The sequence below is a fragment of the Gadus chalcogrammus genome, chromosome 6 (assembly GCF_026213295.1).
Source record: "Gadus chalcogrammus isolate NIFS_2021 chromosome 6, NIFS_Gcha_1.0, whole genome shotgun sequence".
In the NCBI taxonomy this organism is placed as follows: Eukaryota; Metazoa; Chordata; class Actinopteri; order Gadiformes; family Gadidae; genus Gadus; species Gadus chalcogrammus.
Window position 1 is genome coordinate 20,736,655 of NC_079417.1, and position 27,423 is coordinate 20,764,077.

At 43.3% G+C, this 27,423-nt stretch overlaps 4 protein-coding genes across 4 annotated transcripts; 1 reads left to right on the forward strand and 3 right to left on the reverse strand.

The window, feature by feature from the left end:
- Positions 1 to 4,962: 4,962 nt before the first annotated feature.
- On the reverse strand, positions 4,963 to 7,359 carry LOC130384687 (phospholipase A2-like). The gene is made up of 4 exons (XM_056593004.1): positions 7,253 to 7,359; positions 6,619 to 6,769; positions 6,169 to 6,302; positions 4,963 to 5,667 (listed from the first exon to the last, which is right to left on the reverse strand). The coding sequence occupies exons 1-4, from the start codon at positions 7,299 to 7,301 to the stop codon at positions 5,546 to 5,548; spliced, it is 456 nt and encodes a 151-aa protein (XP_056448979.1). The 5' UTR covers positions 7,302 to 7,359; the 3' UTR covers positions 4,963 to 5,545.
- A 2,715-nt stretch (positions 7,360 to 10,074) lies between these two features.
- Positions 10,075 to 11,017, forward strand: LOC130384616 (phospholipase A2-like). The gene is made up of 4 exons (XM_056592896.1): positions 10,075 to 10,135; positions 10,307 to 10,460; positions 10,553 to 10,680; positions 10,794 to 11,017. Exons 1-4 carry the CDS (start codon positions 10,099 to 10,101, stop codon positions 10,916 to 10,918), a joined length of 444 nt encoding a protein of 147 aa, XP_056448871.1. The 5' UTR covers positions 10,075 to 10,098; the 3' UTR covers positions 10,919 to 11,017.
- Positions 11,018 to 11,715: 698 nt separating this feature from the next.
- On the reverse strand, positions 11,716 to 14,601 carry prkab1b (protein kinase, AMP-activated, beta 1 non-catalytic subunit, b). Its single transcript, XM_056591992.1, has 8 exons — positions 14,343 to 14,601; positions 13,896 to 14,055; positions 13,396 to 13,565; positions 13,214 to 13,307; positions 12,918 to 13,032; positions 12,290 to 12,423; positions 12,126 to 12,194; positions 11,716 to 12,029 (listed from the first exon to the last, which is right to left on the reverse strand). The coding sequence occupies exons 2-8, from the start codon at positions 14,025 to 14,027 to the stop codon at positions 11,952 to 11,954; spliced, it is 792 nt and encodes a 263-aa protein (XP_056447967.1). The 5' UTR covers positions 14,028 to 14,055; positions 14,343 to 14,601; the 3' UTR covers positions 11,716 to 11,951.
- A 1,494-nt stretch (positions 14,602 to 16,095) lies between these two features.
- Positions 16,096 to 24,569, reverse strand: ppp1cc (protein phosphatase 1, catalytic subunit, gamma isozyme). Its single transcript, XM_056591990.1, has 7 exons — positions 24,165 to 24,569; positions 23,768 to 23,899; positions 23,226 to 23,456; positions 22,823 to 22,927; positions 22,439 to 22,662; positions 21,802 to 21,936; positions 16,096 to 16,909 (listed from the first exon to the last, which is right to left on the reverse strand). The coding sequence occupies exons 1-7, from the start codon at positions 24,217 to 24,219 to the stop codon at positions 16,820 to 16,822; spliced, it is 972 nt and encodes a 323-aa protein (XP_056447965.1). The 5' UTR covers positions 24,220 to 24,569; the 3' UTR covers positions 16,096 to 16,819.
- Positions 24,570 to 27,423: the final 2,854 nt, after the last annotated feature.

Sequence of the window (27,423 nt, forward strand, 5' to 3'; positions counted from 1 at the left end):
GCCGAAGGCTAGGTCCACAGGCGTCCGCAGCTCTCTGCCGAACATAAGTATGGCTGGCGTGCACCCCGTGCTCTCTTGCACCGCTCAGCCATAAGCCCACAGGACAAGGGGTAGGTGGCGGTCCCAGTCTCGCTGGTGTCGTGAGGTGACGATGGCCAGTTGCGTGGCAAGCGTCCGGTTGAACCGCTCCACTCGCCCGTCGCTCTGGCGGTGGAGGGGCGTTCACAGTGTCTGCAGTCCTCACAGGGGCGTCGGGACAGGGCATGCCACCGAGCTGTGCAGACGCCCAGCTCGGTGTTGGACTTCAAAATCGTAGTCCTGTAGGGCCTCGATCCACCGGGCCACCTGACCCTCAGGCTCCATGAAGCTGAGCAACCAGGTCAGGGACGCATGGTCTGTCCGGAGAAGGAACCGCTGGCCATAGAGGTAGGGGCGAAAGTGTTTGAACGCCTCAACCAACGCCGGGAGCTCACGTCGGGTGACGCAGTAGTTGTGCTCGGGGCGAGACAAGGAGCGACTGTAGTAAGCCACCACCCTCTCGCCCCCTGCTCCCCATTGTGACAGGACTGCCCCCAGTCCCACGTCACTGGCATCCGTGTCATCTATGAAGCTGCGGCCAGGGTCAGGAAGGGCCAGGATGGGTGCGGTTGTCAGAGCAGCACAGAGCTGGGCGAGGGCGGTTGCACAGTTGTCCTCCCAGCTGAACTCCCACCCCTTGTCCGTGAGACGGTGCAGGGGGGCGGCAATTGATGCAAAGTCACGGACGAACCGTCGATAGTATGAGGCGAGCCCCAGGAAGCTGCGCACCTCACCGACATTTTGGGGGATGGGTCAATTCCTCACCACCTCCACCTTGGCAGGGTCCGTAGCCACGCCTTCTGGCCCCACCACATGGCCCAGGAACCTGGTCTCGCGCTGTAGTAGGTTGCACTTTTTGGGGTGTAGGCGCAGGCCTGCACCCCGAATGGCTTGGAAGACCTGACGGAGGTTCTGCAGGGCCAGCTCGAAGTCCCTGGCGTGGACCAGAAGGTCATCAAGGTAAACCACCCACTGTTTTCCGTGGACGTGAGCCAAAACCCTCTCCATAAGTCTCTCGAACGTGGCGGGAGCATTGCAGAAAGGGCATCACCCTGAACTGCCAGAGCCGATGGTGAAAGCCGTCTTGGGTCTTGCATCTGGTGCCAGCTCCACCTGCCAGTAGCCGCTCCACAGGTCTAGTGAGCTGAACCACTGAGACCCTGCGACTTTGTCCATCTATGCGGGGCAAGGGATAAGAGTCCTTTCTGTTACATCGTTCAAGTGACGTTAGTCCACACAGAACCTCCAGGTGTCGTCCTTCTTTTTGACCAGGAGGGCAGGGGCAGCCCAGGGGCTGTTGGATGGCTCTATCACCCCCGCCTCAGCAATCTCCCGGATTGTCGTTCTTGTCCACGCTAGTCGCAGGGAGCGTGACGTCACATACGAGACGTGTAGTCTTTCTCATTGTGTTTTCTCTACAGCCTTTAACTGAACAATTGCACAATAAACGGTCAAACTGCAAAACTGCTGCAGCCAGTCCAACTTGCGCTAGGTACGGCTCCAGGGCTGTAATGCCGGCGTATCGTGGGAGCTTGAAGGTGTCCCGTGGTGCTGGGCTAGCGATGGGCATGCTGGCAGCAGCGGCCGGCGGCGAGGCGGTCGGCGGCGTCCTCCCAGCGCCGGTCGGCGACGTCCTCTCGGCGGCGATGATCAACAGCGAGCTCTCCGCATCGGCCCGCGAAGTACTCTCCACGGCGGCGGTGAGCAGCGGTAAGCTCTCAGCTCCGGTCAGCGGCGTCCTCCTGACGGCGGCGGTCAGCGACGCCCTCTCCTCGGTGGTGTAGGTCAGCGTTGGCAGTAGGGATGGGAATTGATAAGAATTTCATGATTCCGATTCCCATTCTGCTTATCGATCCGATTCCTTATCGATTATCTTATCGATTCTCATTGGGTGAGAAAATAAGTACAAATGTGTTTGTTTGTATTAAATCTCTTTAATATCTGATCAGAAGTGCGTCTAGTATTAGGAAATTGTACATTATCAAATCCATTGGTCTAGACAAAAAAATATATGTTTGGCTTTTTAAGCCCAAATGCCATTATTATGGGCCATAAAACTAAAAACACAGACTGAAAACAGTAAAGTAAGAGCTTGTGCCTTTTGGAATGCGAACAGTGCTCATTTGCATTCTACTTGTAACAAAATTCAACTGACAAAAACAAAATGAAGCATTGATTAGACAGAGATTTATTAGATGGGCCTACCTAATAAACTGTTGGAACACACAAGACCGGAAACCATAGCAACGCCGGTAAACAAACCCCGAGAAGCCCAATCCCTATGAGAGCTCCCCACGCTACAGCCATACGGAGGCGACAGATATTGTATATATATATTGTATATGTATATATTGTATCTGATATTATATATACAATTATATTATCTTATATAATATTATATATAGAGCTCCGGGAGTCGCAAACTGCAACAATCACTTTCTCCTCCATGCCGCAGTTCACCCCGGACTGCACTGCACTGAGTTTGAAGGTTGAACGCTGATTGGCTGTTACGTTACACATGTCACTCAGTTGTCACGCTGTTGAACGCTGATTGGCTGTCATCACGACAAAAACTTGTCGCCGATTTTCTCTCGCGAAAAATTCGCCCGATACGCGTCCCTACGTTCACATTGTATGGGATCTTGTCGCCCCGTCGCGTTTGGTGTGAACGCACAATGCGATTCTTGCTCGGCGGCGCCATGTTTGCTGCGTTCTGAACCAAAACAAAGCAGCGTGTGTGTGACGCATTTGCTGCGACCGGAACCGATAAGCGGAATCGTTAAGCAGGCTTGCTAATGATTCCAAGGAATCGGTTGACTCGGCACCGGTTCTGAACAAGAACCGGTTCTCGATTCCCATCCCTAGGTGGCAGTCTCTCTGGGCTGGTCACTCGCCAGCGGTCAGCGTGCTCAACTTCGGCTGACACCCGTCATGCATGGCGGCGGGGAGCACTGGCACCGTCGGGTCGAACACTCACCTCCGCAGGAAGATCTTCGCCGAGACGCTGAAGGACTTTGAAAAGTGGCACAGGTCTTTAGGCTTGATTATTTGCATTAACATGATGAATCTATAAAAAGCAATACGGCACAAAATATTTCTGAAAACTAATATAACTTCACTTCATTTGATCGTGTAGCCTACTGCTCTGCCATTTCCAAGAACCCGCCCAGTGAACGCAGAGGATTGTGGGTAGTTTTGGCTCGTCTAGGATGCAGCGATGCATCCTTGAAAAATCTCGGAATTCTCAAAAAATAAGGACGCAAAAATGGCGCGGCTTTCGAGTGTTCTCAACATTGGAACAGTAGCTGTTTCTCAATTTGCGTACTTGTGCGTGCTCGCGTGCTTGTGGACTCGTGAAACGTCATCAGTCGTTGCCCGAGCACTGTTCCAATTCGAAGCACGCATCAAGCGAGTACTGTCGTAAAACCCGGAAGTGTTCTTGATGCGTGCTCGATCTCGCCGTTTCACCGAGCATGCATCGGAGGTGGCTCGTGTGTACTTGCAACCGCTATAAATCCCAGGATGCATTTCACACTCGCAGCAGTACGATGGCGGACAAGAACTTGTGTTGCATGAATTAAGCTCTCAGAACATTTCACTTAGTTTTATAAAAATTGAATGGATTTTCCTTTTAATAAAGACGATTCGATCAACCGCAACAAAGATTTTGTGACTTCCCCAAAGAGGCTCCATGCGAAGGAGACATGACCACATTCATAACAGACAAAAGTCAAATAAATATCGATCAGCTTGATTGCTGCCATGTTTTATTCATAAGCGCACGTGTGTTTACAAGCGGACACGCAGTATTAAAAAGCGGAAGCGGAAGCGCTTCCACACTACCAAGTCGTTCCAAAGTCTGAACGTTACAAATGCTAGGAAGCACTTGAGCTAGCACTCTAGTCTCATCTCCATAGGACGCGACTAGCAAGGACGCGTCCTAGCAAGGCTGCAGCCTTCACTTTGGGAAACAGCCCCTCTGCCATATTTTATATCCCGTGCAGCGTGTGAACGCAGTGGATTGTGGGTAGTTTTGGCTCGCAAATGGCGCGGCTTTCGAGTGTCCTCAACATTGGAACAGTGCTTGTCGTGTTCTATGACGTAACGTCCTCAAAAGGGCGGCCGTTGAGCATGCTTCCTTGACATTGGGAAACAGCCATGTTGTGACTTAGATGAATGGACGCCATTTTGGAATCCGTTGTCCATTCTATGATATGTCCATGCATCTGAGTCACAATCTTTTAGATCAAATACAATTCTACAATTTAAGGTAATTACGAAGTTTTCTTGTAATCATTGCCCAACAAAGTATATTTGAACATTTTCTTAACAAATCAAGAAAAGCAATAGAAACATCAACAATACTACTTTGCATTTGTTTTTTAACATCCTTTTAAAAAATGCATTGTGACATATTACCTGGCTAATCGGTTTTTTAACGTTCAAGTTGTCTCCAACCCCAACCCCCAGCTGTGGTTCGCTTACACACCTGCTTGTCAAAAGCTGAGCCAGAGCCCCGCCTTCCCACAGGAGCAACCATAGTCGCTGCAGTCCTGCACAGGCCAGCTGTCATTTAGCCAAGAATCACAGTTCTGAGCTTCCCCCATGCGGACTAACCCCGCAAGGCAAAGTGCAACAACAAACACCATCTCCTTATTTATCCAAAACCTATAATAACAATAACAAGGTGTCTTCATGAGGAACAATTAGAATAGAACAGACAGTTCTGTTTGATTATTTTATTGACAAATAGTTTGATAAATGAATACCTAAACATCCCACTGTCTGTGTGTCCAATGGATGTCAGGGTTTCCCCCAGCACTATCTTGTTAAGGCGGCCGCCTTAACAAGACTAGGGCCCCGCCTTGACTACCAATGTATTGAAAAAAAAAAAAAAAAAAAATCAATTACAGCAGGGCGATGGAACTGTTCTTTGCACAGCCACGCAGAATTGCATGCACTGATGCCTCTTGTCAGCTGTGCCGCAAATAAGATCCAAAAAAGGAACTGTAAATAGTTGAATTTGCATACAAAAGTTAAGTGTATTGTCCATTATTTGTATTTAATTTGCACTTTTCTTTAATTTTATTTTGTAGTGTCTGCATGTTTGCACAACATTTGTACCTACTGTTGTTTATTTATATGGAAATAAACAGTCGTTTATTTCATTCATGCGTACTGGCATCTTTGAGCAAAATACCCCCAAAATTTTTCGGCGCGCCGCTTTGCGCCGCACCAACAACACCACCGACTGCTTACCACCTTCACTGAGACATTTACTGGGGGAAACACTGGATGTATTAGGTATGCCCATAGAGGGTGATCAGAGGGTGTGGTTGTTTCCTGCAGAGCTTCTGGTCTTATCACATTATTTACTACAGAGCTCCTGGTCCTAGTCATCTTATTTACAACAGAGCTCTTGGTCCTGATCATCTTATTTACTACAGAGCTCCTGGTCGTATTCATTTTATTTACTACAGAGATCCTGGTTATAGTGGTCGTGAGCTGGGATGTATTTTGCCTGGGAGAAACACATGGCTGCCTTCTTGTCACACTCGCAGATAAACATCTGACAGGCATCATTGGTACCTGTGTGGTGAAGGAAAGAAGAGGGATGGAGAAAGGGAGAGATGGAGCGAGAGAGAGAGAGAGAGAGAGAGAGAGAGAGAGAGAGAGAGAGATGAGGAGAACACAGAGTAGGATATGAGAAAGGAATTTCTATCAGTATTGATATCAAATTCCATCAAAAATGTATCATAAAACTAACCCTTCAATTACTGTGCCATGCCTTGAATTAAATAGAATACAAAACCAAGGCTTAGATTTAATGTATCATTCTTCCACACCCTGAATCAAAGCATTTAACACATAAATTAAAACTAATTTAATCCTTTGGATCTTAGCTTCACTTAAAATCTGAAGTCAATAGATGATATATGAAACCATTTTGAAACCTAACCTACTGCCATTGAAGCTCATTATCTTCAGAACTCTGAAGAATATTCTCAAAACTAAAATCACAGAGTATTGCATGTAATGTAATGTTAATGTCATCACAGGGTTCAGAGTAGCGGTCCATAATGCACTCACTGAGACAGGTCACGGTCTTGGTGCTCTTGTCACATGTTTGGTGGTAGCCATGGGTGTACGGGTTATCCAGGTAGGGTATGCACGCTTTATCTGCCTTTGCAGCGTGGTAGCAATGGTCATGAGTTTGGCAGCATCTGGAAATTGTTGCAATCAAGAATCAATCATCAATATTACTGTTCATGATAATCCATTGACTAAGAGTTTATTTTAAAGGCACACAATGAGGTGCAGTGATAAATTCACAGCTATAAAGATCACTTGCTGCAGCAGGGAGGAAGGATGGTTTAGTGGCTGGGGGGGGGGGGGGGGGGGTGTTCAACTCCCTCATGAAGGTTCTGGGTTTGACACAAGTCTCCACAGCCTACTTACAAACTGTATGTATATAGATTTGTGTTTGATAATAAAATAATCGTTTTGGAGAAAACTAATTTTCATGTGGTTTCTTCGTACGTGTCGAGGGCATCAACAGGTATTCCAGAGCCTCCCTTGCCACAGTAGCATCCATAGTCAGCATAGCTGACGAGTGGCCAACTGCCAGGAATGGTGCAGAGAATCTGGGACCTGAGCCCCCATAGGGATCTCTTGCTGCGTGAGGCTAGCACTGGGAAGAGACAAGGAGCCATCAATACATACAGCAACCAATCAACAACTCTCTCCTTCCTTTTGTTTCAATTTGCTCATTGAGCAGAGAATTGATGCTGACCATAAACCCTTGAGCATTTTCCAGCTGAATCATACATATATAATGGTTACCAATGTGCATTTAGTAAACTCTTACCAATATATTTTATCTTCTATCCTATCTGATTTCTGATAGTAAAATAAATGTACCTTTTTTATTGCATCTTATCTTTCAAAGCAAATTATCAAACAGAAATCGATTTGACTTCAAAAGCTCTGATTTAAACAAATAAACCGCCTCTAAGATAGATGATAAAAGCTAGATGTGTATTTAAATTATACAGTAAAAAAATGTATCCGATTAATGACAATACCTTGAAAAATAGAAAATACAAGTAAGAAATAAAATAACAATGAATAGAAAATAAAGGTAAAAGTTGGAGCGTATGTTTAGTCTACTTACAGACTGGAAGACAGACGGCCAAGACGAGAACAACGTGAGACGCCTTCATGTTGCAAATTAATCAGCAATATTCCTGCTGCCACTTGGTCCATATTCTATATTTATAGGCCTACAATAATTCTCAAAGGTCCACCCCTCTGTGATTTTCCAAAACTTCATACGCACGCACGCACGCACGCACACAGGTAGCATTGTAACACACCCCGAGTCACATGAGTACATTCACAGACGTTCAAGTTCATTGGAACCATTGTCATTTAAACAGCGTGTCATTGACACAGCTCTTTGATAAAATAAAATGCACATTTATCTTATTTTAACAAAGATATTTGCATCTTGATATTTGATATTTGAAGTGTGCTGACCAACCACAACAAGGTTATACAAGCTGTTATATTTGAACCAAGCAAACAAAGCACTGTGGACAATCTCACTACACTCGCTGAATTATTTATTCATGCCTATTATTCATATTTGAGTTACATTGCATTAAGATGTTGACCATTTATTTACTATCCAATGCACTTTAACACAGGACTTGTGGTCCATAAAAAAGAAAGAGTAAATAAACCATATATGCATAGTGAATACAAATGAAGAATAGACTTCTCTCAGATATGCTGTATTTCAGTGTAAATCTTTGTTGTTCTTGTGTTAAAGTTGGCTTATCTTCCTTAATGTGCTCCTTCAGAGGATGCAGGTTCTCCAGGTCTGAGCAGCACATGACTGCACGCCCGACGCACACATCAGCATCTGACCTGCATCATTAGTACCTGCATGAAAAAGAAAAGCTGAGAGAGCAGGAATCACAGGAGGGAAAGGACGGATGACTAGAACAGAAACCTAAGTTGTGTAAGTTTGGTAAGTACTGATGTGAAACAAAGTGAGAATGCACCGGATATGATTAGAAGGGGTTGGAGCTTAGGAGGGGACAGTGTCACCATCTTGCCCCATCCTCATGAGCTGCTTGAGGTCATTTATTCTGTTGATCAAAGGTGTATAGTTACTCGTTATTCAGGCTCCCCGGTGCTGCCCCCTGTTTGTTGGTTAATTTAGGTGCTGTATTTGTTTTTGACTGTGTTATAAAATATAGAGATAGATACCTCTATTTGCTTTTTGCCCTGCCTGATGTGTAAAGATAAATAATGGCTAATTGAGGGTCGCTGGTTCAGTGGAACTCGGGTGTGGAGGGGGAGGAGCCATGTCAGTAAACAGTAGATGCTATGCTAGACCTCGGATCTGACTACATTGTTTCATATATCTCATTACCGCTGGATTATTGGATTATTGAGTTTAGTATTTCTCTTATCTAGACGTTTATTGGCGGCATGTTATTTATCCAGGCCTTTTATCGCATAACATTTAAACCTGAAATGGGTTGCTGGCTGCAGGGTATTTGTTTCCTAGATGTTCATCGGGCCTTCATATGGTACATATGGTCCAAACACCACTGCTGCCTTGAATCACCAACCCAGAATCCCATACTTGAAGAGCCATCATGCACGATAACCCCAGAAGGCCAATGCTAATGTGTTTCACATAATGAAACACATTATTACGCTCATTGAGCAGGTCAAGTATATTAATTTGAGAAATTGTGAGGCAGTTGTTGGTTTAGGCCAGAATACCTACATTTACTATTGGCTTGAGTAGGCCTACTTAGTGTCCTATGTTTCTTATAACTACAATATAAGGAATATAAGCATAAGACCTAAGAGTCCTATTCTAACCAGAGGATGAGAATTTAATTAACTGGGTGCAGCTAATAATCCTTAGATTAAATAAAAATAAACTGTAAAATGACATATTAAGGCTTGATGTTGTTCACAAAGTAACACTTACAGGTAACTATGAGCTGATAAGATCATTAAGAACATTGTTTATTGCTCTAAAAGTACCTCAAGGGCATAAAATGAAACCTCAGATTAGATCAAATACTGCAAATTGGTGGATGTAAAAATAAGAAATAAGGGCCTTTGGTAACTTCATTCTGCTATTGAATGTGATAAACCAGTTCATTACTTCATCAGGTCTAGAGAAATAAGTATGGAGAACCTGCTTTCTGATACATTCCTGCATGTTGTGCAACATGTTTCAGCTTACTTTGACCTGGCTTTGACCTCCATGACCTCTAAAAGGGGAGGTTTGTTGTGAAACTAATAGATTAGCTCAGTTTAATCTGAAGTCCAAGTGAATTGTGAGTGTGTGTGGGAACACTGGTCATTTACACAGCTGGGAGACGCAGTGCTCTATATATCATATTACATTTGGTGCTTTTGTAGTATATTTAAACTTTTATTTGAACAATATAGGCAACTTATTTGTTCTCTGTAAAAAAAAAAACATGGATGAAATAGATAACAAACTAGTACTAGTCAAAGAAGGACACAGCAGCAGTTTCATATTCCACAAAAGTCATGTTTCATATATTGTTCTGTGTTTGCTATCAAATGCACATTGATAAAAAAAAAGCACATTGACCATTCAGAACATCCCAGTAATTGTATTTCAAATGATCACTTGACTCTACAAGGTTAACATTCATCAGTAGTTGTTCCTACATTTAAAAAGATTTGGTTTGGTGACCTCACCCCTCAGTAATAAGTGGTTGTATTACTCAACTGATGTTTGTGTGATTGTAGTAATGCCTGTGTTGTAAAGTGATGCATTTGTTCAGTGAGGTATCAATTAAATGATTCCCCATTTCTCAGTCCCCCCCCCCCCCCCCCCCCAGTATGAGGGGCCCACCCCACGCCTCGTCCTCTTATCTCCCGCTGCCTCAGGCTTCTCTCTCAGGGTATAAGAGCAGGCATGCTCTCTGTGTTTACCTTTCATCTCCTGCAGACATGAACCCCAGAGGACTCCTGCTGCTGCTTGTCACTGGTAGGTCTGGTAAACCTCCATGGTCAACTGTCCACCGAGATGACAGTAGTCCAGTGAGAAATGTGTCTACAATGATTGATATGTCCTTCCCCTGCTGCCTTACTTTAGAAGCACCACAGTGACCCAAGGAGTTGTTTAACGCATAATGTATTTTCTAACCCTTGCCAACAGCCTGCATGGCCAATGCCATGCGGCCAAAGGCCTTGTGGCAGTTTGCGGTGATGATCGACTGTGCCCAACCCGGCACCAACGCTCTGCTCTACAACGACTACGGCTGCTGGTGTGGCATCGGCGGGGGGGCCGAGCCGGTGGACGACGTGGACATGTAACGAGTCATGTCTTCCTCCCACACTTCCTGCTCACCTTGAAGGGGCTGACCCGTCCAACTGAATCTACCGCCGTTTGACTGCGTCCTAGGTGCTGTAAGCTCCATGACCATTGCTACAAGGCCAGCAGGCTGACCCCAGGCTGCACGGCCATCGCTGACCTGCCCTACATCCGGGTCTACGACCACACCTGCGACCACCAGCAGGTCACCTGTTCAGGTAATGCGTTGTGACTGAGGGGAGCTGCCGCTTGCCTCCCCTCACACCTTGTGTGCCTGAGAACCGCCATGATGAGATGTTTACTGTTGATCATGTGCGTCCTGTCTCTCCAGCTTCCAATGATAAGTGCCAGGCTGCTATCTGCGAGTGCGATAGGGTCGCAGCCCATTGCTTTGCGAGGGCGAGATACAACCCTGAGAACAAGAATCTGGACCAGAAGGTCCGCTGTGCCAACTGAGCTGGAAAACGTACACTTTCAGAGCATTAACATCAAATAAAAGGAAATGCTGAAGAAAAAAACATGCAAAGATGCAACAATTGTATTCGTGTTATTTAAATAGAGCGGTTCACTCAATCACTTGATGGAAAAGCAGCAGTTTTGTTTTGTCGATTTTTTTCTCCAAAAAGGATATAATTTCCATGACAATATTAGAGGAACACTGCTATATTTTGCTTCGAACTGGCACCCAAACCTGCCGGCAGATTTCACAGCAACGCTTATCTGTGCCCCTGGGTTTTTTTTGTTCCATTCTACCTGATCACTCCTCAAATATTGAGCGGTTCCGCTGTGAGGGTCATATCAGAAGAACAACCCCACATAACAAGATACTTTACACAATCACTCGTACGTGTGTATCAGGGTGCAGTGAAAGAGTTACATTTAGTCTAATCGCTACATTATCTTCCCAGTGACTGTGGGTTGGTGGCTATCGTCACTGCCAGCTGTTTGCTCCTAATAGTTCACCTCATGTATGATCCAGTGCCAGAAATCACAGCCATGGTAGGTATTGAAGACAAACAGAATCCCCTACCCCCCCCCCCCCAAAACATTCTGTCTGTTTTGGGCTACTGTATAAACCTGGAGGGCTAAGGGAAGATAGCCCGCTCTACAGATATGACACTCAATTCTCAGGTAATGAAAACACAATTCCTATTTTGAAGGGAACATACATTTCTGCCGCTGCCGCTCTGCTAGATACACCAAAATCTAAACACTGTACCTTTAAGTCTCATCTCTTGTCATTTCATGCGTTTGGTCAAAAAAGAGAAGATACTTTGGTACATTTTTGTTTATTATCAGTGTAAAGATGTTACAAAATAACAGACAGAGCTAAAACTATATATATTTGGTCATATATACATATACAAAGATAGTCAAAATGGACCACTTGTTGCAGAGAACCGCTCCTGTTGGACCCAAATAACGCGCAGTGATTTTGGCATTGCACACATTCGATTCGATTCAAGCGATTACGGCAGAGTCTTCGGGTCTAAATGGGTTTGTAAAGCAGCGTCGTAACATACTTCTTCTTGTATCGGTGAGTGGCGCTGAGAACCATGACTCCGTCCTGTAACACAGGCACACAAACTGTCTATCTCTGAACTCTCCCCACCTAATTTTAGGAGGAACAGGACAGATCTACCAAAACAATACTAAATAGTACCTTGATGGAGAGCGCATATAGATGGTTGAGCATGACGTGATTCGGCTCTGGAAGCAGGGTTGGGTCACACTGGAAAAACAGAGTGACAGTGTTAGGTTACTGAGCTGTGGAAGTGACCCATGGTGGAGACAGGTGGTCCCACTTCAAGCCCCCACCAGACTTACGGAGATGCCGGTGTCCTTGTTGAGCAGGACCTGCAGCAGGTGCGGGGGCAGGATAGGGGGGTGTTTGATCTTGTCCTCTGGCTTGAACAGGTAGGCGTCCTGCAGGTAGGGCCCCGGCGGAGAGCTGGACAGGTCTGGGAAACAGAGCAGGACACACGCTGGTCACGGCATTACAAACTAATATCAATTAAAAGCATGTCTATCGGCATGCATTGCATTTTGTCCGCTGTAAATATTAACGACACAGAATCATTGTTTTACCAAAGTGTTATTGAAATTATTCTGTTATGGCAATAATTGCATTCCAGCAGTTGCATTTAAATCAAATAGTTAGGAGGCATCTCTAGCCAGCTGTACAAGTCATGTTCAATTACATGCTATTATGTTTTTTAGACTGAAAGGCCAAGGATGTAATTTCCCATGATCCAAACTACTGTTTTGGCCTTCAAATGTTTCAACACAATCTCTGACATCAGTGGACAAACAAAAGAAAAAAAACATACCTAGTAGAAGGCTGAACAAGTGGAATCCCCTTTGTGTCTCACCCCATGACAAACAATCCTTATCTCTTCGCTCTCCTGGCCAACCTACCGCAAGTAAGAGAGCATGCCAGGAGTTTCTGACTCACCGGAGATGTCCGCTGTTTCCTCTGAGTCAATGCGGAGGGCGTCAAACACCTCAAAGTCTGTCCTCTTCACCTCTATGGTGTTGTTGATGGTTCCGGTCTTTGTGGTGGTCACCGCCTAGGGAGGGAACCAGCAGTGGTCGTCATTACAACTGTAGCGATCTGGCCTCCTACTGGTTTTTCGACTAGCATTCTGAACAAGAGGTAGCAGACGTTCGTATCCAAAGGTGATTACAGGGGATGAGTCATCCAGGGCCGGGACAGGGGGCTTAACCTCAGACACTGGGGAAGGAACTCACCCCAGTTGGATCGAGGGTCCAGTTTCCATCCACACAAAACTTATACTGGTGCTCTCCCTCAGGCAAGTCCACGATGGCCACAAAGTTGCTGTGGCTGACATTGGGAGAAATAATACATGACGTTATATACTTTACGAAGAAATAAACATATACAAACTCGGAAATTTTATAAGGAAAATGACCTTTTGTTGAGTGGGATTTTGTTTGCCCAGTTGTTGAAGGAGCCTGAAACAAAGACCTCTTTGGCGCCTCCTTTCCATGTGAAAACAGTGGGTCTGCTCTGCGCTGGGTTCTTGGTGTTACTTTCCAGGTCTCGCTGCCAGGCCAGAAATTCTTGTATCTCCTGTGGAGCCTAGAAAACAGGAGATGGGGAAGAAAGGAGGTGTCTTTGAGGAGGTAGGTGGGTTGGATACATTTGAATGTGTACGAATAAGACAGGGAAACACAGACAGACATACACTTCAATGATCCCCGAGGTAGTGATCTTGGGACAGTAGCAAACAATGAACAAAACATAAATATTAAAAGGATAGGGAAAGACATACACTAGGACTATGTGTATTTATATTAACAATATCAGCCTATAGGCAAATATGCATAATAATATTGGCATGAACAGTACAGCGCAAATGTATACAACTAGTCTACATGTGCAAACAGAAATAAGGAGAAGAATGTAAACCTTTGAATCATCTGCATCATCCGTGCTGTCCATCAGGATGTTGGAGCGTGCTTCCTTCCCACCTGGCTGTCCATCTCGGTCCGACCTTTCACCCTGCGCCCCACTGCCGCGGTCGCTGTTGCTGTTCCCCATCTTTGGACTCACAGGTCGTCCCAGATCACTACCGCCGCCAACCACACACGTTTAACTCGTCTTTAGCCACAGACTTAATGCAATAGTCGTATGTGAGACATAAAGTATGTGAGCCAACGCTCGTATTCGTGAAAAGGCGTCTCGTTACTTCCACCACTGTTACAACTGACAACACGAAATGTTTTTCGCGCAAAGTTGTTTCCGCGTTGATAGAAACTAAAACACAAGCAAACTTCTGGATCTTAGCGTTGCAATGAATGTTACAAGACTTTGTTAACACGACTTGGAGATTAAAAATCCATCTTATTGTCTTACCTCTTCTACTTTCTTTAAAAGTCGCAGTACACACAGAGGTTCTCCTACGCCATGTTGCATCCGCACAGGGAACCTTGTGCAGCTCAGGCTGGATGAAGCGCCACCTCTTCCGCCTCCTGGCCCGCAGAGCGCGGGTGCGTTTGTGTGTGCGTGTGTGCTAGTGTGTGTTTGTGTGAGTGTGGGAGCGGCTTAGGAGCCACATGGGCTAGCTTCTATAATGCTCTACCTCCCTCCACCCTCTGTCTGTTATGGTGTGTTCAAGATGCCTCGTACACCACCCAATTAGTTACTCGTCAACGTCACTCCGATCAGATGGCTCACATTAGGTTTTCGCCATACTTTATTCCAAATAAATGAGCAAGACCGTTCCTTATGGGTAGCCATTCGGACTCTCATGGAAAAGTGCACCTAACTCAGCAGTTCATCTGTCATTTTTTTGTCCTCAGATTTCTCCCTCAGATTCCCACAGATATCAAATTTCCTTTTATCCTCAAACTATAGGATAAGCATTTTATCTTCCGTAGGAGTTGAAACTGTTGGCTACGAAAGGGAGGGCCGTAGCCAGCTATACATGAAAGTATAGAAATTCAAAGCATGAAAAATAATAAAAAAGAGAAAATAGAAAATTAAAACCCCTCTGAAGTACTTTGATTATTTAAAATGTTATACGCCTATAGCCTGTATAGCAGACCCTGGATGGGTTTCCTTTCCAGCATGCAGCGCTCAACTATTGTCCTTAGGCTTAATTATTTATTTATTTATTATTCTAAAAAAAACCTGTGTGACCCTACCTGTGGTGTTCCAATCCCAAAACACTGTGGTGTTCCCCACACACAGAATATTAACCGGTTTGATCTGTATGTACACAAACAGACAAAGAAGGCTGGGGATGGCCAAATCCTTTTGGGAGTCCTAATCAGAATTTGGTGATTTCCTGGATTCTGGTTCATCTGTGGGTTGGCAAGCTGGAGATGGGCAATACCTTAATTTGTTCAGATTCATAGCCTATGACCTGACTTGCAGGGGCTTCACAAGCGAACAGATATAGCACGTGCTTTAGCTGCCCCAAAACCATTAGCCAGCCTTAAAGGCCTAGCCTATATTTTGGATTCAAAGTTAAGTCCATAATTAATTAAATACATTCAGGGTTCCACACATATATTTCACACAGACATCACATATCCTGTGATATTTACCGTAAGGGGCCCCATTCAGACTGCTATGGCATCGGTTCGCTGTCCGTGCGCGCCGTTCCTGCCAAATGCACGTGATGCCTCCCTCCCCCGCCCGAAATATGATTGGTGAGGACTCGGAGTCATTACCAATTATATGATAATAAGCATATCTGTTGTACGTATTTAGGATTTACAAATAAGATTTGGCATTTAAATTTAGATATAAAATGTAGATTTAGATTTATGATTTAGATAAAAGGACTTAGATTTATATGTAGGCCTACGATTTTGCATTTAGATTGAGAAATAAGATTGAGATTTAAAATTAAGATTTAGAATACAACCCAAATAAGGTGGATCGGTCTTTGGTGCCGTGGTCGGTTACAATGCATTATACCAGATATTGGTAGGCCATAGCGATGACAGGACAACTTGTTTGCAAGCTACATAACGTGAGGACATCTAGAACACAGCCTTACGGCCCTGCTCCTCAGTTTAACTACGAGTCCTGTGACTGCTTTGACGTTACATTATATAACGTAATTGAGTTTACAAAAATAAATACTGAAAAAACAGCAGTCAGCGATGTCGTCACGGCTTGAAAGTGTTTATGAGAAATGCAATATCTATCAATAAATATTTCTATATCTCCAAAACAAAAACGTCTCCATCAATTTATAGTGGGTATTTAGCGACCTCTTGTGGATGCAAAGAAAAACGTTGCTATCAATAGTGTTTCCATAATGGTTGGCAAGATGCAAAAACAAAATATGAAAAAAAATATCCCCAGTAAATGTGCTTAAAGTTTATTAGAAAGAGTTTAGACATTAGAAGAACAGTTATTTGTTTAATTTAGCACACAACTTTCCTTAAAAATGTGATGATTTAGAGTGCAGTCAAAACCTATGTTAAAAAACATCGAACAGAAAAAAAAAAAATGCTATTTCCCCACAAGTGTTTCAATGGAACTTATATGTGTAAAAGGTGACGCATGAAATGAATGCAACATAACAGAAATCGGGGGAAAAAATGTGACCAGCAGTAAACAAGGCATTCCTGTGCATTATTAGCCGTATTGTTACATTTTGCTTCCTGATTGAACAGTCATATGTGGCAAAGATATGTGGCAGATGGAGTGCAAAAACACCTGAGGTTCCAATGGTGACATATCAATTTACCCCTCGCGGACAAAAACAACAGAACATTTTGCTTTTTCATCGGGTGGATATTGCTTCAGTAGTATCAGCAACCCCTTCCAACGCAGAACAGAGAAAGCAGAGCAGAGGCTGGTCAAAGGCCACCTCACTTCTTGGCTTGCTTGGTGACCATGTTTCGAGGGGGGGTGACGGGCCGGCTGCCGTTGGGCTTCTTCTTCTCTGCTGGTTTTAGGATCTACCGGTGAGACGAACAGAGAGGGGATGGTGTGAGTGGAGACCTTCAAACAGAGCGAGTGCTGTAATGAACAGGAGAAAGCTTCTTCCCCACTGGTGATTGTACTGCGTTGGCAGAAACGGCCCGGCAGTATATCACGTTCTCTGCTGCCGATTGAAACGCTCATAGGCTATCCCTGTTGCACATATCGTATGATGGGCTTGCTCTCCCTGGCTAATCTTAGTTGTTTTGCTGTTATGTTGCTGTGGACCCAAACTTCAACATGTCAGCAGTGCTGGACCTTGATCACGCCGTCACCTGCCTCTTCAACGCTCCCTAGTCATGGCCTCCGCACACCTGCAGGAATAGACCTTTAGGCCCCGTCCACACGGAGCCAAAACGGGCAAAATCAATCTGGTTTCGTTTTATGCGGATCAGGAATATCTCCGTAAAGACAGTCATTGCAAAACCGCATCGAGTTGTAGAAACGCTGTAGTAAATATTCAAGGCACTGGTTCTCCACAGAAAAAAGTTGAGCGCATCAAGCATGCGCGCAATGCCTGCGCGCTGTATACAAACATTCAGTCACGAGGAGATTCAGCCTTTTAAATTGAGCAGAAATACTTTTTATGCACAGTTAGTAATTAAATTCACAGAGGGGCTTTATTTAGAGCTACAAAAATAATTAAAAAAATATATAAATTAAAAAAATGCAACACTGACGTCCCCCAGCTGGTGGGGGGCTAATGACGTCATCGTTTGCATTTCAGGCGTCCACACGAATCCTAACACGAAACCGCATAGGTCCGGATAGGTTTGAAACCACCTCCGAGGGTGGTTTCAGAAATGTGCGGTTTCGGGAACCGGATTTGCCTGCTCCGTCTGGATGGACGACCAAACGTCAGTCAGCTTTAGTTATTTCCTTGGTTGTCTCAGAGGGGTTCATTGCTCTGCATCTCCCACTTAACACTCCTGGGAATCGGCAGTCAGTTTTTACTGCTCAACTCAACATTTCCACCAAATCAATCACTGCCCCTACCCACCCAAACAGTCCTTTTATTCAACGGGGACCAATCTGAAATACTGATCGCCAGCTAAGAATCCCTCAACAAAACAATTGAGAATTCTCCGAACCCGAAGAAAAGAACATCACGCAAACGTCTTCTCTCCTTCTTTGCAGCTCCCATCACCCTAGACTACTGCAATACCATCCTCTATGGAATATGCAACAGAAGGAGCATCAAGAAGTCCACTGACCGTCTGGGTTCACTCATTCCTGCATAAGAAACTGCCACTCAGTTCTCCAAACCCTCCACTGGCTTTCCATCAAGCAAAGCACACATCTCAAAATTCTCCTCACCATCTACAAAGTTAAACACTCTCTGGCTCATATCTCACTGGTCTCCACCAACACCGTGGAACCCTTTAACTAACTAAATCTCTCAAATCATCCCACATTATCAACAATTCAAATTGCAAGAGTCTCAAACTTTTGCTTAATTAAATTGACCACCTGAACCATGGCCTAACGTAGCAAGCATTCTTAAATTTGGCTAAGATTAAAAAAATATATAATAAAGACTCTGCAAAATGCAAATGTAAAGATATTTAGGGAGACATCTACATTTTAGTTTAGATTCTGCTTATCGGTTCCTAAACTAATTTCAAGGACGATTGTTTCAGCACCAGGACCTGGCTATCCGTCTCCGTCCTTTGAGAGCTGATTTGAACTATTGACGTATTTTAATGAATGACAAGCGAGCAGACGAGTCTTGCTAGAGCCATCATGGCAAGTCATCAAGCGTGACTTCATTTTGCTAATAAAATTGGTGTGTTAGCACAGTGCAAGACCTGTAACAAATGTATTTTGTGCGAGGGAGGATGCAAGACCAAAGACTGTCGCAAACATCGTAGCAGATATCTAGTAGAAGTTGTACTGATCTAGTTAGCAAGGAAGCTAGAAAGTCTCACTCTCGGCAGGGGAACTAGGCCTCATTATGCAATATAACAACATTGCTTACCGTTGTTGTGCTTACGACACACAAATCGTTACAGCCCTATCACCAACAGACTACTGTCCTATAGATCTGCTGTGCCATAGCATTGAGCAGGTCAAAGACTTAATGGGGAAGAATTACCTACAACTAAATAAGGACAAAAAAGGATTCACAACCAACATGAACAAACATCGCTTCATCGCTCTGTGCCCTGCCAGTCAAGTCTCTACCTACTAAATCTGAGACTGTATTGTGCATGGGGAGTAAAGTCGTACAACTGCCAGCAATGAATATTACTCAATAATATGAATGGGTTTCGACATGCATCAACCGGACACAAAACAGAACAATAAAAAATAGTGGGTTGCATTGGAGTCTAGACACATCTACAGGCGAGCCGATAGGTTTGTGTAATGAAAGAACCGCAACCTTTTCTAACAGAATATACATGAGGAATGGATGTCCCTTGATGATCAAAGTAAATATCTCACCGTCTCTTGTGATCGTTTAATAATACAATTCTGTAGCGAAAAGAAACATAGAAAAAAAAAAAATGTCTGCCATTTGTTTACATAGACAGATTGGGAAATTGGGTTAGGCTTTCCGGCACAGTCTTCAACTGGTCCAGGTCATATCTACAAGACAGGAAGTACTTTGTCGCTATTGGTAACTATGTATCTGAACTAACTAAAATAAACCTGCAGAGTCCTCCTAGGTCCATCTTTATTTAACCTCCACATGCTCCCACTAGGCCTAATTATACAAAATAACAACATTGCTTACCGTTGTTATGCTGACGACACACAAATCGATGCAGCCCTATCACAAACGGAGTACCATCCTATAGATCTGCTGTGCCTGTGCATCGAGCAGGTCAAGGACTGGATGGGCCAGAATTCCCTACAACTAAATAAGGACAAAACTTCTGGTGCCAAAGATGTTAGCCTGGCCCTTGAGTACCTCTCCTTAAAAACGAGAACCAAGAACAAAGCCAGAAATTCTAGACTTAGATCCTTTTATCACGTGTCTTTTTATGATTATTTTAAGTTGTCTTTTATGCACTCGTTGAAATCCTCTTGTTTTACTGTGTGACATGTTTTAATAAAGAGCACTGAGTCTTTCATACACAAGTCTGCCTTGTGTATGGAATGTTCTAAATAAAGTTGACTTGACTGAGATAAAAGTTTCGGTTTGAATAAAAAAATTCTATAAAATGTGAGTAAGAGCTGTTCAAAGTCTGCTATAAAATAATTGAACTCATGTGAGGGAACTATGAAGAAGACAGGTTTCTGATACAAGTTAGCACTGCAATGTTCTCTCAAGTGTAGGGGGACTTATTTGAGCAGCACAACCAAACCCAGTGATCAAATAACAGGTAACTTTAACCAAGGGGTCTAGAAAATATAGCAATAGTGTGCAATCACACTTATTACGATAAAGAACTAAAGTTGCGATACAACACAAACACACACACACAACCTCTGCCTCACTGCAAAAAGTACAAAGGTCCACTCCAAATTGAAAGCTATTTCTTAGAAAGTGGAGGGATTTTGTCAACATGACTGACGGCAGATTGTGATCAGCAAAACATGGTATGAAAATGCAGTGCCAGTTAATACTGCTATTCGGCAAGACTGCACGGAAAGGGCCAACAGAAATGGTTTGAAGAGTTTGATTGAGTCGATAGAAATGTATGACATTCGAGTTATATGATTCCTGTGTGTCATTAATGGCGATGCTGACTCATCTTAATCAATGCTTTGTGCAATTATTGACGTTTCAGGGATGGAACAAAAACAAAAAAAACAGAGATCAAAGTTAATCGGGTACATTCACAAAGGTAGCCATGGATTATCGGCAAGAAATCCCTTATGCTCCATCTCGCCTATAATCTCTGCTGAGAAGCAGAGAACATATTTGATTGAGTTTACCTGTATTAGGTTACTGGCCCTTTAAGAGGAATAGTTTCTGTCTCTGATTAGTACCATTAATCTTTCGGGGGTTGTTTACTTTGGAGCTGTGTTACTTTTTGCTGTTTCAGGAAGGATGTGTGTTAATTACAAAGTAATTTAGTAAATTATTTATGTAGGTTTGTGCTACTGCTACCAACCCTGGTAACTGTTTCTGTAAATCTGGTCCCGTCATTGTTTCTTCGCTATAGAGATATGCTTGATAACAAGCTTAGCTGCTTGTTAGGCTACCTATATAAGCCTGTGTTCTGTGTACCAATAGAGCACACTGGCAGTGGTAACACTTAATACTTTTAGATTGTATTGCCTGGCTAAGCTCCCTTCACAGCCAGTCAGGCTACATAGATAGAAAATGCTAAAATAGACTCCCAGTCTATTTTTACACGCATCGACACGTCCCTCTATGAATAGCCTGTCTTTTCGAAGAAAGCACATATGTTTGTACCTCAATAAATTCAACAATGTATTGATTAGTAGTTGTAGTTGAATATTGCAGGGGACAAAATTCCCTCTTGTCAAATTTGTGAATATATATCTAGTCGTAGAAATATTTGGCATTCCTGAATACAATTGCATTGTAGTCTGCATAACCCAAGTCCCACCGTGGCGATCATGATGATGCACCCCATATCACATCCAAGGAAATAACTAGTTATGTTTATAGAGCCCCCATACAACTACAACCCTGTGTTCCTCTTATGCATTTTTACTCTGCTTTTTCTTGCTAGTTTCAACTTGTCATCATGGACGAGGTGCGGTTATGTAGAAGCAAAATGCAGACCCAACACTAGCTCAACACACTCAATTCTGCCGTTAGCACCCTTCACGCAACTTCACAAAATGCCATTATGGCAGTTTGGGAAGGAGGAGAAGAAGGACAGACTTTAACGCTCTGGATGCAAGGGCCGTTTGGCTGTCAGGCTATATGCAAACACAAAGTTCTCACCTGAAAGGAACACATCAGGGTCTCATCCACACTCATCATAGCACCTGCGTTGTCAAACTCCCCACAGTAGTTGGGAGCAGAGAACAGAGTCACAAGCTGTCTCTTGGCGAAAAACTCATACCCATCTTCAACGACCTAAAGGAAGCAGAAAAGACAGTAAATGGAAACATCAATTGAACCATGCCTGAAGGTTGCCATGTGTAACAACCTTTAATTTAGTCATGCACCAACCTTCTCGTCTTTTCCGTTTGCTGTAGCTAAGGTCAAATATCTTTTGTGTTCTAACTAAACATTCACGGTTACATTCGATGCCCGACCTTATTAGGCATGTGCAAAATTGCTATGCTATCAATTAATGGGTCTGGAGAATGGGACCCATTTGAACAACCTAAACCCCAATTGCATCATTGTTCATCATTCTGTAATTTAGAAGTTGCTTTTAACTTAAGTCTCTTATTGAATTAAACTCTGCCTTGAAAATCAATCATTGCAAATCCAATGTCGTGTTTTTTAACAAGCTTTGTATGCAAGGACTGTCTTTCCAGTAAATCGTAAAGTTCAGAGAGTTCAAAGATTGTGTGGCTATCTGCACACTGTACTAGTTTGCCCAATTAAAACAACAACCATATATCTTTACCTGATGGGCACGACAAATCAAGTCCAGATCGTGCTTGTGCAAGAACTTGGCCACGACCTCTGAACCAAACGTGAAGGACACCCCCCTGTCGTTTTCCCCCCAGCCCATGACGTCCTTGTCTGGGTCAGACCACAGCAGGTCGCAGAGCAGGCCCTGGTCGGGCACATCGGTGGGACGCATCACGCGCCTTATCTGCTCCATGGACTGCAGGTCCGGTGACAGCCCTGAAAGACGATGACGTGGAATCTAAGAATTAACACCTGGCTGATCGAGGCGATCAGCCAGGTGCGATCAGACTACACCGGTTGTGTCACTCCAGAACAAATAACACATGCTGATTTGGACTGTGTGCACGTTACTTAGCTTCATGAAACAGAAACCTACCTCCGTGGCAGCAAAATATTTTCTCATCCACTATAGCTGCGATTGGGAGGCAGTTGAAACAATCTGTGAAGGTTTTCCAAAGCTTGATGTTGTACCTTCTTTTACCTGCAAAATAAAAAGTCACCACAAGTAATTTGCTAACTTACACCAAAAAAAACATAAATTGAACCCTTTTAAAATAATATTTGTTTACAATTTGCACATGATATTGACTGAGATCCTATATTCAAATTAGCTTCTTCCCATGATATTTCACATAACATGGCACAGATTCTTGTTATTTACCTCTTTTTAGAAAAATACACAATAACTTGACACATTTTGCCGGTTAAAATGATATACAGGTACAATAATAAGCAAGATGTTGCAAGGTGATTTCTCAGCTCAGGTAAATAAGACTCACACTCGTCGTAGAAACCATATATTCTGTTGATGGAGGCACACTCGTGGTTGCCCCTGAGCAAGAAGAAGTTCTCTGGGTATTTGATCTTGTAGGCCAGCAGAAGACAGATGGTCTCCAGGGACTGCTTCCCTCGGTCCACATAGTCTCCAAGAAATAGATAGTTGCTCTCCGGAGGAAAGCCCCCGTACTCAAAGAGCCTGAGCAGGTCATAGTATTGCCCGTGGATGTCGCCTGGAAAACAAGAGCAATATTGATGTGATGACATACAATAGTAGTATTGAAGTGTTCCATCACTCCAGAAAGCTTGGACAAATATACCGATCACACTTATTGTCAGAAAGTAGGTCATTAGTGACTAAACATTGAATTTTGTGAAACCAAACACATGCCGATACAAGGGACAACTTAACTGTAGGTAGGGTTTCAATATTTGTGAGTTTACCCGATTGATGAGTAAATACGATCAGAAAATAATGTGCTCCAAGGATGAAATTGCGACCAAGGGGTCGTGATGATGTCGCATTCAGACACAAACCCCTTACCACAGATCTTCAGAGGGGCTTCGAGCTCCAGGAGGATCGGCTGGCTGAGGAATATCTCTCTTGACTTCAGGCATAAACCACGGATTTCGATCTCCTGCAGCTGCACATTCTTCCCGGGTTTTGCACCTCTGACTGTAAACATGAAACACGAACATAAGAGGGAAGCATGGCGCCAGACACTAAACGGTGTTGTGTGTTTATCACGATGCAGGGTGACAGCCACGGATAAACCATGTGAAGTGGTGTTGAACTTGCAAATCAACAATAACAGCACCCTAATATGGACGGGCTGGCAATGCGGTTAGCTCCCAGTCTATAATAACATGCGTAGCGCACTAAACGCAACCCTGCTTGCAGGTGGAAAGACATTTAGATGCGAGATCCTGGACGTCCTTACCCTCTAGAAGGCGTTGGATGATGCTGTCTATGTTGAGCTTGTCAACATCTGCCATGGCGACCGTATTTTACTGATAAGTGGAATTGTGAAAGATATATCTTCTGTTGACACCTTTCCCTCAGCTAGCCAGCTAGCTGTACTAGCAGTAGCGACGCAACGTAAGCTACGAATAATTTATATATAAAACGAGGGGTGCTGATCAGAAACTGAACATTTATTTGATCAAGCAGACTTTTGCCGGTCTCTAATTCTACCCTGTCATCTCAATACTGTTCAATACTACATCTGTATGTTATAAACGGGACAGATAAACGGGGATTTTCATAAAAAACGATGCCCTCGTTTTTTATGCCGCACCTAGAAAAGCTGGCTTCTTCAAGAGTGTGATTGAATACAAATGTACCGAGTCTGCCCCCTAGCGCTCTGGAATCGACACTGTGGAGTGGCATCGAATGTCTTTGATGCATCAAAAACGGTGACACACACACAGACACACGCACACACGCGCACACGCGCGCACACACGCACACACGCACACACACACACACACACACACACACACACACACACACACACACACACACACACACACACACACACACACACACACACACACACAATCAGGCAACTGGTAACTTACTAGACAGATCATACTGGGAGCTGACTTTGCTCTGCTCCATGCTTTGTTCGTCTGGTTGACAGCAGGGTTTGACATGACACTTTAATTAGAAACTGTTTTGATGGAATAATTAGCACCTAGCTGCATGTTTGGGCCTTACTCATTATGCTAGCAGTTTACTGTGAGATATTGGCTGTCTACGACTACCCATAATCAGAAAAACATACTCCCAATTACACACAGACAGCATGGCAGCAGATAAGATTCAAAAGTGAGGAGTAGGTTTGAATGTAAAGATGATCAAATCCCTCACATATTTTTTTTCCCCAAAGCAGGTGAAAAAAGCCTGGCCAAAGTGTGTCTCTTTACCAAATCATCGTTTGACGAGATTACGTACAGGGTGCTGCTGACAGCACTGGAAACCCTGCTGTGGCACGGATTAAGCTGAGCTATTTACACTTCTGCCAAGAAGCTGTGAAAGAACGTGCCTGGGAAATATGGCATGGTGACATGGTACGGTTTGGATTCAGAGATCCTTCTACCCACCCCAAACCGACTGTTGCCGTCGTTACCCGCACCATGGATTATCTCTTGCACTGCTCGACGGACGTAGACTGGTTTATCATGCTGGGCCAGCTGTTTCATAATCTGGCATCAATCAATACAGTAACACATTGATGGATGAAGAATTGGAAGTGAAAACACGTCAATTCCGTTGAATGAAAAATCTATCTTGGTGTTCCATCTATCAAAAAATATAGGACATATTCTTATTTTTCTGATATATTGTGGTCGTCGACAGCCTATATAGGACTGGAGTTTCCCCTTGGTACGTCTCTAAAGCTGAACCAAATGGTAATCCTTCTTATTAAAGATTAACCAATTACTTCACCCACCTACTAAACCTATTAGCATAAACCTGATATGATATATATGCAGAATCAATACATTTACGAAATGACAATATTTATGGTTGAGGATACTTTCATGATACATTCATGACTGATCAATCTTCAGAGTGCAATATTGTTTTAATTTATTTTGACCTTAATTTATTGATTAGTTGTTATAAAGATTGAATCCTGACTATAGGGTTGTATCTGAAACAACCCCATGTAGTTTCAAATAGGCTTTAAAATGTAACCCCAATTTCTGATATATCCACAACAATATTAATTATTCAATGCTTTGTGCTAATGCTAAATGTTCCCCCATCAAAAACCCATTAGAAAACCTATAGAAACTTTTCTTAAAGGTGTCCTCTCTGAACAAAGAAAGGTCCTCAAATATCCAACACTATGGGTCTGCTCCTAACATGCACCATGGGCACAGGTAGCCTCGTGAAGATAACACACATTTGACTTTGTTCACAGAACTGTCATAGCATTTTTTATATCATTGATTCAAAGCTAAGGATTATAGAGTTGTCCTGAATGCAATGAATTTGCACTTCAAAAGTTCTTTAAGTGCAGTGGAATAAAGGCCAACAGGAACATTACGACGCCACTCCCGTCATAAACGCAGTCACTAAAGGTAGACACAAACAGGACATATGAGGTCTTTACCCTTTCCCCAAGTCCGAAATGGAAACTCCATTATCTTGGATAAACAAATTAACATGTTCTTTAACAAGTTATCAACAATTTCATGGCAACAACATGAAACCATGTTCAAGGCGTTCAAATTATGTTTGGATAGTTATAAAACATCTTGGATTTTTTTTTTTTCTTGAAATGTATCTTTATAGAGCATATGTCCTGTTCCTGGCTACTTAATTAAATGATGGAAATTTGTAAGTTCAAAGAGCTTGTTTGCATACATATTATTACGCGTCATATTATTTTGTGACTGCATCTCTATCATAGACCCTTCAGACCATTTTACATGAAAGAGCCTAAAGTCCTGTGATTCTTTATAAGATGAGGTACGATATACTTTATTCATCTCTGCAGAGAAATTTAGGAATGAGTGATAACCAATTATAAGTTATGAGTGATAACCAATGATTTTACTCCTTAGATGTTTCTTCCCAGCAGTACACACTTTGGGAAGTAAAATAAGCAAGGCAATATATTTAACATGGTAAAGACCAATAGGCCTACTCATGTCAACAAAGGGAGATGCACAACATTGTTTATCATTCATCAATACAGTATCCCCTTTTCAGTCTTTCTGTAAAAGTCTACCCGTGTCATTGAAGCCCCCTCTGAAGCCCACTTGTGGCCCACAGATCGAAAAAAACGTTCATATTGTGTCTACATATAGACTGAGTTCATGTTGTTTACAGAGATAGATAAGATTACCATATTGTTAAAGTCCCAGTAAGCCTTTATAAGAAGTTTAAAAGAAGCAGTATTTTCTATACTGAAGAAAGGAGCTTCTTACTTAACCAGAGACAGAAGTTAACAGTTGTTTATTCATTCATGTTCCATTTACTTTGACGATTTCATAACCAACTCTCCCTGCTCTCTTCCCCAACTGTCGAATTGGCCTACTCACTTTAATGGGTTTGCTTCTGTCAATACACGTATATGCCTAATGTACAGCGCATATGTATAACTGACACCTGAGTGTGAATACACAAATTGATCTTCAACATCTTCCCTGGGAACACATTTGTAAGAATTAATTTGGGGAAGA